This window comes from Rhinopithecus roxellana, chromosome 14, assembly GCF_007565055.1.
Source record: "Rhinopithecus roxellana isolate Shanxi Qingling chromosome 14, ASM756505v1, whole genome shotgun sequence".
NCBI lineage: Eukaryota > Metazoa > Chordata > Mammalia > Primates > Cercopithecidae > Rhinopithecus > Rhinopithecus roxellana.
In genome coordinates, this window is record NC_044562.1 from 97,975,214 (window position 1) to 97,989,185 (window position 13,972).

At 36.4% G+C, this 13,972-nt stretch overlaps 1 protein-coding gene across 1 annotated transcript in view; it reads left to right on the forward strand.

Moving 5' to 3' along the window:
* CPS1 (carbamoyl-phosphate synthase 1) overlaps positions 1-12,845 on the forward strand; it is a 118,843-nt gene extending 105,998 nt beyond the window's left edge. The window contains exons 34-38 of the mRNA XM_010354916.2: positions 1,912-2,010; positions 8,648-8,707; positions 9,466-9,578; positions 10,751-10,880; positions 11,632-12,845. Coding sequence (XP_010353218.1) covers positions 1,912-2,010; positions 8,648-8,707; positions 9,466-9,578; positions 10,751-10,880; positions 11,632-11,730 — 501 coding nt within the window. The 3' untranslated portion in view covers positions 11,731-12,845. The remainder of the gene's footprint in view (positions 1-1,911; positions 2,011-8,647; positions 8,708-9,465; positions 9,579-10,750; positions 10,881-11,631) is intronic.
* The last annotated feature ends 1,127 nt before the right edge of the window (positions 12,846-13,972 follow it).

The window sequence follows — 13,972 nt, forward strand, 5'->3', positions numbered from 1 at the left end:
TCTTCAGGTTCTTCTTGATCCCATGGTCACTACTACTAGTAATGCTGATTTAGCTGGCCCAGGGTTCAGATCAGAGAGAGAGATGTATTTTCCCTAATACTGTTTTCTTTCTTCCCTTTTTTTTTGAAACGGAGTTTCGCTCTTGTTGCCCAGGCTGGAGTGCAGTGGCACAATCTCGGCTCACTGCCACCTCCGCCTCCTGGGTTCAAGCGATTCTCCTGCCTCGCCTCCCGAGTAGCTGGGATTACAGACATGTGCCACTATGCCTGGCTAATTTTGTATTTTTAGTACAGACGAGGTTTCTCCATGTGGGTCAGGCTGGTCTCAAACTCCCGACCTAAGGTGATCCACCCGCGACAGATATGAGCCACCACGCCCGGCCCATGCTGTTTTCTTTAGCATGGCAAATTTGTTTCCAGTGCTTATGTTCATTCTGCATCCACACATACGTTATGGGAGTTATTGAAATATAAAAATAGGAAAAGAATGAGAAATTCAGCTCCCCTTTGTTATATGTGTTTCTCAAGTATAAAGAGAATTCTTCCATTGTTTGAAAGGGTCATATTTCCAAGTGTCATAAAGTAAAATATTACGAGGTCTGTTTTATTACTGAAATCAGAATTCTAGCTTAGTAAAATCTCAATTATGCTTCAAAGAGACATTTTCAGTGTCCAAATGGCTTGTTGTAGGATTAAACATCTAGCTACTGAAATAAGTAAGGGACATTTTATGTTCCTAGTGGTAAAGTGGGGATGTTAGTCCTGATCTTTAATGGCACATTTAAATACTTTCTATGGTTCTGTAGACAATTTTTAAAACTTTGTCTGTGTGGTAGCATCTGCACTTATGATTGGATTACCCAATTCTTTTCAGTAGAATTTGAGACTCATTAACCTAGGTTGACCTTATTTAAGTTAGTTGCCCAGTACTTGACTGAGTAAAATGTTCACTGTGGAGAGAAAAGCAGCAGTTGCACGTACTGGTGACCGACTGACGGTTATAGTCATAAGAACTTTTCTTGCACAGAAATGGTAATTTGCTTAAGAAATGAATTTAGCCATCAGTGGCATTTACTCTAATGGTGGTTCCGTACCTGTGCCAAATGCTGATATACATGGCAGAATTGACTCCTATCAGGTTCAAATATACCACTTGTTCTATAATTACATTGGCTATTTGACTTGTAGTTATATTGTAGCACAATTACCATAAACCTAAATGAAACTTCTGTATACTCTAACATTACTATATATATTAGTTTGTTTGGAATTGTTTTTTCCCCATATGACTGCGGTATTCAGGACTAGTAGCAGGATACTTTGGTTCATTTTATAAAAATGATTTTTTTTTAAAAAAAGAAACAGGTTCCTTTGAGGTTTTCATGGAGTTATTAAATTTCTCAGAAGGCTGTCTCATAAGCTCTATGAAATGACTCCAAACCAATTCAGCAGTTACGCATTTCAGCTACTGACCAGTAAATTCACGCACGGCTGCATAGTATATATGACACATACTGTTATTTAAACAGTAAGTCATATTAACATTCGGAAACTTACCACATTATGGACCAGAAGCTGTGATTTGTATCCAAATAACTCACAGTAGAATCCAGTTATGTAGCTCCATTGAGTGTTGTTGGATAGAGAAAGAATTGCTTATTCATTCATTATGCTTAATTAAAAACATAAGATACATCTGTCCTGGCCAGCCTTTTAATCCCTGGATTCAGATTGCATGGTCTTTGGGCAATATTAATAAAATCTACAGAAAGCGTCTATGAGTAAAGTACTTTCCATTTGTGCGTGTGTGTGTGTGTGTGTGTGTGTGTGTGTGTGTGTATTTTAATTTTTGGTAGGAGGGGTTGACTATTCTTTGCATCCTCTATTTTAATTTTTTATTTATTCTAAACAGGTGGCTTGCTTTGGTGAAGGTATTCATACAGCCTTCCTAAAGGCAATGCTTTCCACAGGATTTAAGATACCCCAGAAAGGCATCCTGATTGGCATCCAGGTAAGTGGTTTGTGGCTGTGTGCTTGCCCATGGTCATACACGGTAAGTGGGGAGGAGCAGGGTAGAATGTTAATTGTGGTATAGAGGAAGGGAAATTTGTTTTACGTTTCCATTTATGACAACTTACAGGAAGAAGGGACATTTTTTTCTCTATTTGCTTCTTGATTTTGCCTTCTGTTGCATCAGTTCACGCAAAAATAAAATACAGACAGAAAGGAAATGTTTCTAGCGAAGGGATATTTGTTCTAAATGGGATGCAGGGTACCTTAAAAAAGGAATCCCTTAGTCTTTGGTTTTGTCTTTTCTATATGTTTTACTCTTAGCTCTTCATCCTTAGTTCCTGAACATAGGCATTATAATGAAGTTGGGTCTCACTCCCTCTGTTTGTTTCTCTTGATATTTCTCTGTCTCTTGATTTTTCCCCCTTGCCAACTCATCCACGTCTATAGTACCTACTCTTCTATCTATAACTACCACCTGTAAATTTACATCCTCAGCCATCCCATATTTCCAACAATCTGCTGCATACCTACACTTGAATATCTCAAATCCAACATTTCTCAAACTGAAATCATATCTGTTCTCTCCTCACCATCTCCCCTTCCTTCCTTTCATTCATTCAGTCCTTCACATTTCAATCACTACCAAATGCCAAGGATTCGAAGTTGAATACATGGACGTTATTTAATAAAATTTCTCAACTTAACACTCCAGATTGAAAATTTTTGAAGGGTAGTGACTTACTGGGCCTAATACAGTCAGCTTTTTTCATAGTATACTGTGGAAGTTCTTGAAATATTATTCATTGGTAAGCCTTCTAGGTCAAAGTAGGGTGAAATGGATATCTTTATGCAATAAAAAAAGGCATTATCAATTTACTGATGTAAGTTAAATATAAATCTTAGGGCAAAATGATAGGAAACTTCTATTACTATTTGGAATGCTTTTTATTACTATTTGGAACTACTTCGATTACTATTACTAATTGCAAATGTGTACAAACTGTCCTGTTTATAAATTTCCTGAAAAAATACTAGAGGCTTCCCAACTGGTCATTTTTATTTTAGATTAGTAATTCTTGGCTCCTATAAAAAAACTACAAATGGTCTTATATAATATCCCCGCTGTGCTTTTAATAAGCTCAAACTCTGCATGGCTACATAAAAATCAATAAAAATATAATTAGAACAGTACCAGGTATTCTCAAGCCAGTAGGTGATTATTTTAGATTCCATCTCATTAGGGTGTCTTAATATTAGCAAATTAGACTCGGGAGACTATACAGGTAGTGGCTTTGGAGAAGTTTCTGCAAAGAGTAACTTGGGATTTTGCTTTATGAAGGTACCAGAAGGACGATGGTGAATAGTTAGAGCAGAGGCTAACAAGATGACTTGCAATTGTGAAGCTTAATGGCAGTTTAGAGACAAATCACACCATATGATAGACTCATCACGTTATAAATGGATATTAAGTATTATTAAGTCCCAAGTAGGAGAATATTTGCCCAACTTCCAGTTATGGCTTAAAGTTTAATGTGAAACCTGGGGGCATTCAGAGGATACCATGCCCTTAGTCCACATCTTCACATCCAATCATAATAGTGCTAACATCTTAAAATGCCAGCTTAAGAAGGCAGTGATGTATAACATTGTGCCTTGTTTGGTTCTAGTGCTGCAGGGAAATGTGAAGCAAAAATTAATTTGATCCCTATGAACTATTTGCATAATTTTGGCATTAGTGGACAGAATTTTGCTTTGTAGGGGAAAAAACGGGTTTGTTAGAAAAAATAATGTTTTCTTAAAGCAGTGAGTGCTGTCTATTGAAAGTCTACCTTTCAATGCTTTCCTTTTTAAATAAATAAATGTTCTAGCAGCTACATGAGTTGTTGAGAAGAACTTTCTGTACATGAGAGCATATGGACACAGATTTAAAAATATATTAAAAAGTATTTAAAGAATGCTTAAAATTATACTTAAGAAAATATTTACAGCCATGGTAAAATTGATCAGCTAATGTGTAGTTTCTTCATTACTATATGAAGACTTTTCATTAATGATGTTTTTAAAAATGCTTAGTCTAATAAACTGAAAAAGCATGACAGAATATACTAAATAGAGAGTTAATAGCTATAAAACTTACTGGACTACTTTTTAGAATGGAGGCAAATCTAATCTCAACTTTTTACTGCAGCTTTATAGCAATTGCAGATAAAGTAATTAGGGTTCCATATTTTAGGATACATTATACTTTTAAAAAACATTTTATTTAACGTGATCCCACTTGGTCAGAAGAACTTGTATAAACACTTTGGATATTTGAAGTTAGAACTGAAAATAGCACAAAAAAGGACTGCTAATATATAAATGGGGGTTAGGGATAGTAAATCCAATGGAAGGCATCTAGTTGAAGGTGAGTTATCTTATGAAGTTCCAAGAGAACTTGTTATATGGCAGTCTTTCTAACTTTTAAATTTCTTTTCTATTTCCCACCCTACTCCTTAACACATACCGACTCTGTTTCTGGTCTTCCAAAGTTAAATCCGATGGGTCAAAGTACCTGGGAAGTTTGAAATATTCATAACATCAATCTTATAACTAGGACTTAGAATAAAAGAATCAAGATGTAGATTTTGTCAAAGGATTTTTGTAAATCTATTACATGCCCTGTGTCTCTACCAAGGCATTTCTGACATAAGACAGGCATAATAGAGGTTTATGTGGCAACAAAAATCATCTTTGATTTTCCTGTAATATTTCTAGCCACCTTTCATTGCATTAGGATTTATTTTTAGTTGCCGTGAATAGGCAATCTGCCTTGTTTTGAAGTTTTCTGGAAGACCCTTTAACAATAAATGATTTACTCTGGAGTAGATCAAGAGCACTCAGTGTTTTCCTCTCTGATTGGGCTATTCAGTGATGCTTGTGGAGTGGCAAGCACCAATCTGACATCTGTGCTTCAGCATCGCTCAGAAACACAAAGCAAGCATTTTATTTGAAAAGACAACTCCAAGTGGCATGAATAACCTTTTATCTTTAATATGGAATCATTAGGAACAACCATAGAGTTGCCAATCCCGAGGTCCCCGGAGAATCCACAGGCATCACATAGTATTAACTTGGCTTTCTTTTCTGTAGCCAGGCATTGGATAAATGTGAAAATGATCATTGGAGGAAATATATATATACATTTTTCACTTTTAAAGGACTGTCTTCTTTATAAACATTTCCAAGAAAATAAATCAGCTTGTACTTTTCACCTTTAGTACAAATGGTTTCTTACATAGGTATTTTCAATCAGCCTTTAAATCTGAGGCTACTCAGATGCAAGCTGACAGTTGTAATTTCTTTTTGTAGAGAGGCTGTTTTATGTGTCACAAGTGTTCAATACATGTTTGATAGAAGTTTATAATGTGCCTATGGAAGCCAACACCCAGACCAGAAGGTAGAGTGGTTCCCTGGCTGGGAACTGTCAATACTGTCATGTTGGATATTTATCTTTTCCACCTGGGGGACAACACTGAAACAGCTCCATAATGAGGTTCTGCCTGGTGTCTGCAGGTCTTAGAGGACTTGCTGACTTATTTTACTTTAAAATGGCAAAGAAAAAAATTACATTCTAGTACTCCTCCCTCAATGTTTTTCATGGTGATTTTAGCCAAGGTTAATGCAATCTTGACCTCATATTACACAATGAGTGGAGGATTGTCTTCCCATCCCCTATCCCCCCCTTTCCTAAACTTAAGTATGCGTCCAAATCACCTGGAGGGTTTGTAAAACAACAAATTGCTAGGATGCACTCCCTGAGTTCCTGATTCAATAGATCTGGGGTGGGGTTCAAATTTTCATATTTTTAATAAATTCCCAGGTAATGCTGATGCTGCTCTCCCAGGGACCACAATTTGAGAACCACTCTACTTGAGCAATGGTACTTTAGAAACCTGGTTAAAAGTTATGTTAGCACTTATTATTGTCAAACGTGTTATCAGGGAATTTTTGCTAGGGGAAAGTATAAAAGATTGAGAAAAGTTGAGTGCATGATTAATGTTTCAAGTAGTAATGTTGGAGATCATTATGCTAAGCCTTCTAATGTGATTTGGTACTTACTGAAGTCTATTCTGTGTTTAGCAGAGGGTCACAATGTAACGTTCCATATTAGGGGGATTTAACAACATTCAGAAGTTCATTTTGGACATTTCATACATAGACATTTCATATATATATTTGTTATATACCAAGGAATCTTAAAACATGAAAAAAAATTGATATGCCATCAAATTTAGCCCTTTGACTTTCCTGAGGAGAATCAAACTTGAATTGTCTTATTCTTCTGTCTAACCAATTATCTTGATGTCACTAAGAGTTACCTAATTTTTTACTTTTTTTTTTTTTTTTTTTATGTCTAACCATGAGCTTCTTGCATCTAAGCTCATTTTTTCTGTTTGGCCCTAAGTGGAAATGAAAAGCTACCGTCCTGGACATGGTTACAATTCATGTTCTATAAGGCAGTCATGAATAACCCCTGAGCCTGCCTCAGCTGAAATTCATCCAGTTACATTTATCTTTTCTATTTGCCAATAGTTTCCTCCTATAAAACTGCAGTTCTGGGATTGAGAGGGCCAGAATCTGTAAGAATTTTATATTTGAACATAGTCTTTGGGGTCTTTTCTTAGGATTTAGATCTGTGCTCAGAAAGCCTCTGCAAGTAAATATTAGAGGGTGTTATGGGCTAAACATTATCAAAATTGTGCAAGGATCATATGTGTTTTATTGTCACAGTTCTTAGTTTCTGACTCTGAAATAAGATCATTTGATTTTTTCCAGCCATCACTAATATGGTTTATAAACAGATTACAAGACATTTGCTGAAGTAACCAGCTTGTGTCATCTGTTTAAAACCTTTTTACAAGGGAAACCAACAAGAATGTTCCTATTTAAAGAAGAATGGATATGTTTGTAACAGTATATGATTTTAAATATGCTAGCTCAGTTACTCAGACACTCATGTTAATGAAGTCAAGGTCAGGGTTTGATCTTTGGGTAGGTCACCTAGTGTTGTTTTCTTTCATTCTGACCACTATGTTGCAAGCACTAGCTCTTGATCACAGAAAGTGTATTCAGAACTAGGGAACCCCTGATGGTAATGGTCGGGAATCCAGGGAAGGTAGGGCTGGACACTAGACAGGTCCACCTGGGTTCCTAGGAAGGACACAGCAATGGACTGTAGGAAAATATCTGAACAGTGAGATGGAGCATTAGAGAAGCCTGTGTGGAAATGAAATGCATATAAATGAGGGGGCAGTCAGTTTGGGTTGTAAGTGTCATCGTGGGTAGAGGAACCCATGCTTGGAAACTCGGATGTAAGGGCAGGAATCTAGTCTTTAGGGGGGCTGAAAAAACAATTATTTTAATTATATTAATATTTATTAAGAACCATTAATAGGCAAGTAACTGTAAGAAATTATAGTACTAACACTTATGTAGTGCTTACTTCTATATTAGTTTATTGAACACTCGTACTAATGTAAGAACTGTTACTATTCCTGTGTAACAGATGAGGAAACAGCATCATAGAGTTGTTAAGTAAGATGTTCAAGGTCACACAGTTTAATAAGGTGTGGAGCCTCAAAAAGTAGAAATACTACTATTATTATCACTGTTTTAGAAATGAAGAAATGAAGGCCAAAGTCATTAACATTTTGAAGCGCACACCACTAGTGAATGGTGAAAGCCAAGACTTGAAATGCAGCTAACTGACTTTAGAGCTCATACTTTAGCTACAACTTTTTATTGCCTCCGAGTAAATGAAAAAATGAGTTCCAATGATTGAATTATTGCAGGGACTTGTGCATGAGTTAGTAGGAAAATGGCCTAGTTATTGAAGAGCAGTACAAAATTAGAATTTAGAAATAAGAGCAGGTTGAGTCCTGGCACAGTGGCTCACGCCTGTAATCCCAGCACTTTGGGAGGCCAAGGCGGGCGGATCACGTGAGGTCGGGCATTTGAGAGCAGCTTGACCAACATGGAAACACCCCGTCTACTAAAAATACAAAATTAGCTGGGCCTGGTGGTGGATGCCTGTAATCCCCGCTACTCGGGAGTCTGAGGCAGGAGAATCATTTGAACCCGGGAGGCGGAGGTTGCAGTGAGCCGAGATCATGCCATTGCACTCCAGACTGGGCGACAAGAGCAAACAAACCCATCTCAAAAAAAAAAAAAAAAAAAAAAGAAGAGCAGGTCGAATAGGTAAAACAGCTAGCCTGACAGCCTGACTCGATACTGGCTCCTAACCCACGTATCTTTTAAGTTCTCCCTGACCAGGAAAAGGGTCCTTGTAGAACTGGGGTGGATCTGAACTTACAAAGACCAAGTGGGTTAAATAGAGAATAAAGGGAGTTAAAAACAAGGTGAAAAGCGGAGATCAAGATAATGTGGATGGAATTGCATTGACATTGGGGTATAGCTAAAACTCATACTCACCATAGAAGGATAAAAGGATAAAACGTGTCATTTTTGAATATAAAGCATCTGGAAGCAGGTGGCATTGTCTTTTAAGACGTTGTAAGGAAATACCATGTTGTATATGACTAAATGAAGAACATGTATATCCAGAAAGTGAATTTTGTGAAATTCCTTTTCAGCAATCATTCCGGCCAAGATTCCTTGGTGTGGCTGAACAATTACACAATGAAGGTTTCAAGGTATGTTCATTAGTTTTAAATTGTTTTCTGTCAGCATGGAATCAGTCCACAAAAGAAAATATTGCAGGATATTGGAAAAGAAATAGCCCAAAATATGTCCTTTTGATATGAAAGCTTTAACTAACTTGGTAGTTTCAAAACTTAGAGTAAAATCATTAAAAAGACTGGTTTTAACTTTTAACAAAATTACCACAAATTCAATAGACGTTGCCAGCTAAAAACTGAGAAAGTTTAGCTTAAGCACAATTGAGATAAAGTTCCAATACATTTCCATATGTTTTTCCTTTTTTGTTTTCATATGAGGTTATAGATTCTAGCTGTGACATTTACAGGCAAAACTTCTTTGCAGTGAATACCTCCACACAAAGCCTGGTGGAGTAAAACAAATTATTTCCAAGGCTTATGATGGGCCTGTGGCCATGGGGATTTGTTGACCTGATAACAAGGAATTAGCCATGAATAACTGAGAAATTGTTAAATTTATGAGAAATTGTCATTGAATTATTAAATTCAAATTAAATGTATAATTATTAAAATGCAAAAGCAAATGAAATTGAGGTTAAGTTTTTTAAATCACTGCAAATATATAAAAAAATATTTAAAGTGCCCATGCCTCTGGACTCTGAGTCCAAGTCTCTATCAATGGCATTATACTACTTCTCATGTTCAGTAATTTCTTCTTCTGTTGTAAATTACATGTTCTATAAAAATAAGAAATCACTGTGATACAGTAATTGATTTTTTCATTTTAAATGCAGCTCTTTGCCACGGAAGCCACATCAGACTGGCTCAACGCCAACAATGTCCCCGCCACCCCAGTGGCGTGGCCATCTCAAGACGGACAGAATCCCAGCCTCTCTTCCATCAGAAAGTAAGAACTGGGCATACTGTTTTCTGAAATAATTTAGAGGATTTGAGAACCAGTACATGAATTTTTAACTTACTTGATTGCAAGTCTTTTAAAACAAATTTAAAAATGAATACATTTGTGGATGATTGTAAAGCTTCACTCTCCATTACTATGGAATATATAATGTCATGCATACATGGTTATATGAAACGTGTTTCAAAATACTTCTTAGTAAGGATGCTTCCTTGATGGAAACAAGTGAGATCATGAAGAATGTAATGCAGCACTTTATATTTCATGTCAAACTTATATTGTGTATAGATATGCATATCAAGTGTAAGATGACCAGCTATATTTCACTAAGGTTGTGCATAATAAATCAATTTGTTGAGCACTTACTACATACAGGAACCTATGTTGAGTGCTATGATGATGTCATCCATTGGATTACCTAATTGGTCATTCCTTGACCAGGTTTTTATGCCTTAAGACCATGTCATCACTATAGATTTTATAAGACATTTTATTTCAGCAGATTGTGTGAATCTGCAGGAATACCATTGCATCAACCCTTAAAGATCTATGTGGCATAAGTGCATGGGAGATAATTCTCGACTATTTTAAGATATTATAGTCTACAGAATGGCTGTGCCATTCTATGCAATATATTATCTGTTAGCGTTCTTGAGAAGCTAACACATAAATTATTATCACTTTAATAAAATAATGGCATTGTGTTCAAACCTTAGTAGGCTTCCAAGGATGTAATAGCTCCTTGTTTGGGGCATTGTAAAACAATAATTAGCACTACTTAGGAGGCAATAGACTTAATGTGGGAGTGGGAGCATGGGGGTGAAAGGGCATTCAATGGTGGAGGGATCACCTCTTTTTAAAAAAGAAGTAAATATCTATCAAATTACCAATTCTTAATGAGTGAACAGATAGCATTTTAAAGAGAAACAAACATCTGCATTCCATTAGACTTGCACCAGAATTCCTTCAAGAACACAATAAAAATTATAATCCCTATATAAGTGTAATTTAAACATCGACTTAGCAATAGAGGAGGGCAGATGTCAGTCAACTCAGAATGGCATTGACTTGAATGGCTAAGAGAGCAATTTATGTTGGTATTTTATAAACTAACTATAAAATATGGCTTGTCGTCTTTAAGTTTTTGTTTATTTTTCCAGATTGATTAGAGATGGCAGCATTGACCTAGTGATTAACCTTCCTAACAACAACACTAAATTTGTCCATGATAATTATGTGATTCGGAGGACAGCTGTTGATAGTGGAATCCCTCTCCTCACTAATTTTCAGGTATAATCTTTTCCTTGGAGATAGACTGGATGGGAATTTTATTTCTGTGCCTCCCTTAATAGTGTAATCAGTAGATGCACATCTCTCTTTTCCCCTCTTTGTAATTTTCAGAGTAGAGAGGAATTTTTAGTAATCTAAAATAATGATGCTAACATGGTAGGTCCTGGCTTAAATGGGACAGTTGGTGATCAAGCAATTGAGATAATCAAAGGCCATGAATGGCCATGGCCCTCTCCTTACAATTATCCTTTGAATAAAAAGTGACAGCATGACATGGAATAAAGATACAGACTTTTATTTCATTGTTTCTAAATGAAAGCCACCACATAAAAGCAACAGGCTAATGGTGGTCCAGATGTAGCACAAGTGCTTGTTCAATTCACAGAAAATGATTGCATGAGGCATGTTCAGTTTCACTTGGACATGACCATCGAATTTATCACAGGGAGAAACAGAGTGGAGACCCATTAACTTTCTGCCTATCGTATTTATTTTTTATCCAGAATCAGTTTTAATCCCTACGGGAGGGGAAATAAACTTATTCACAGTGACGTCCGAGATACAAAAGAGATTTCCCATGGTGAGGTCTGAGATGCGGCAGAAAGTCTCCATCAAATAAGAAACTTTTATGCCTTTTATCCCATACCCCTTTGAAAACTAGGGACAGACACTTGTGACTTCTCAGTCTTGATTAATTAAAAATTCACTTTCATCTCATGGAGGTTGCTGATTCCTACCATTATATTTTCAGGTAACCAAACTTTTTGCTGAAGCTGTGCAGAAATCTCGCAAGGTGGACTCCAAGAGTCTTTTCCACTACAGGCAGTACAGTGCTGGAAAAGCAGCATAGAGATGCAGACATCCCAGCCCCATTATTAAATCAACCTGAGCCACATGTTATCTAAAAGAACTGATTCACAACTTGGTTTCCCAGAGATGAATATTGATACCTAAACTTTATTTCAGTTTACTTTGTTATGCCTTAATATTCTGTATCTTTTGCAATTAAAGTGTCAGTCACTTCTTCGAAACCTTACAGTCCTTCGTCAGTTACTTACTCTTCATGAGATTTCATCCATTTACTAATACCGTATTTTTGGTGGACTAGGCTTGCCTATGTGCTTATTTGTAGCTTTTTACATTTTATGGTGCTGATTAATGGTGATCAAGGCAGGAAAAGTTGCTGTCCTATCTTCTGAATTCTTTCTATACTTTAAGATACTCTATTTTTAAAACAGTATCTGCAAACTCAGGACACTTTAACAGAGGAGAATACTCTAAAAACTTGATAAAATGAAATATAGATTTAACTTATGAACCTTCCATCATGATGTTTGTGTATTGCTTCTTTCTTGATACTCATTCTCACCCATTTGGCTAATCCAGGAATATTATCCCTTCCCATGATATTGAAGTTGAGAAATGTGACAGAGGTGTTTAGAGTATGGATTTCTTTTCTTTTCTTTCCTTTTTTTGAGATGGAAGTCTTGCTCTGTCTCCAGGCTGGAGTACAGTGGCATGATCTCGGCTCACTGCAATGTCTGTCTCCCAGGTTCAAGCGATTCTCCTGCTTTAGAGTATGGATTTCCTTAAGGAATATTGGTTTGCAGTTTTGTTTTCTGGACTATATCAGTAGACAGTGTTTATGTAGATTTGTTGTTGTTTTTATCATTGGATTTCAACTTGGCCCAAGTGAAATTAATCAGATTTCTGTCATTCACACTCTCCCCTGGTTTTGGAGTAACTTGGAAGTAAGGTTCATTCCCTTAAGATGATGGATTCTGTTAACTATGGGGTCCCATACTGCACTATGAATTCCACCTACTGTAAGGGTGAGGACACCATTCCTTCTACATATAAGAAAAAAGTCTTTCCCCAAAGGCAGCCTTTGTTACATTTAAATGTTTTCTGTTATTACAAGTGCTCTAATTGTGAACTTTTAAATAAAATACTATTAAGAGGTAATGCAGTTGTATCTGTTTGTATTTTACATTAATGTACAAAAATCAGTTTACTTCTAGGATAAAACAGAGTTTTGGGCCAGGATTGCATTGCTTATTTATTTTTTCCATGCAAACCCATATAGGGTATGAGAAAATTAACATTAAAAATAAGTTTCAGCTGTTACATGTTTCATTTTTTCTTGTCCCCCCCCTTACTTTTAAGTCTCATCATAACATTATGTGGTTATATGGCTATAAACCATCTTTGACCTGGATCCTTTCTTATGTATAAGTACAACCACATACTGATTAAAGATTGCCAAAAATATATAGTAAACTTTCAAACAAATGTCTTACATAACTCAGAAAAGTAACTTAACCCCATCAGAGGCTGACCAACATTGTCTAATGGAAATAGTGCCAATGAGCACATTGATGCCATATCCCCAATTTACTACCGAAACTATGGCTTTGTGAAGGTCCTAAGATAATTATGCTATAACAGCTTTTATTTCTTCCTTGTTACCTCACAGTCAATTGATTACCACTTTGTATAGCTCTATATGAATGTTTTAAGTATTCATCTTCTCTTTCTCTCTCTTCCTTGTTCTTCCTGTGGTCAAGACTTTCATTACTTCTTCCCTGTAATCTTTTTTTTTTTTTTTTTTTTGAGATGGAGTTTCCCTCTTGTCACCCCGGCTGGCATGCAGTGGCGCGATCTCAGCTCACTGCAACTTCCACCTCCTGGGTTCAAGTGATTCTCCTGCCTCAGCCTCCTGAGTAGCTGAGATTACAGGCACCCGCCAACATGCCTGGCTAATATTTTGTATTTTTAATAGAGACGGGGTTTTGCCATGTTGGGCAGGCTGGTCCCCTGTAATCTTATAATTGTGTAATCCCTGATCACTTTGATTCATTCACCTGAAAATATTTAATGAGTTTCTTCCATGTTTCATGTAGAATATATCACAGTCTCTCCTACTCCTGTTATTCTAGCATGTTTCTGTTACATATCACCAGCACCACAACCACCATCACCATAATAATTAACATTATGGAGTCCATACTATTTTTCAGGCATTTGTAAGTACTTTATATGAGTTAACCTAGTTAATCCACAAAATATCCCTATGAGTAGGTGCTGTTATC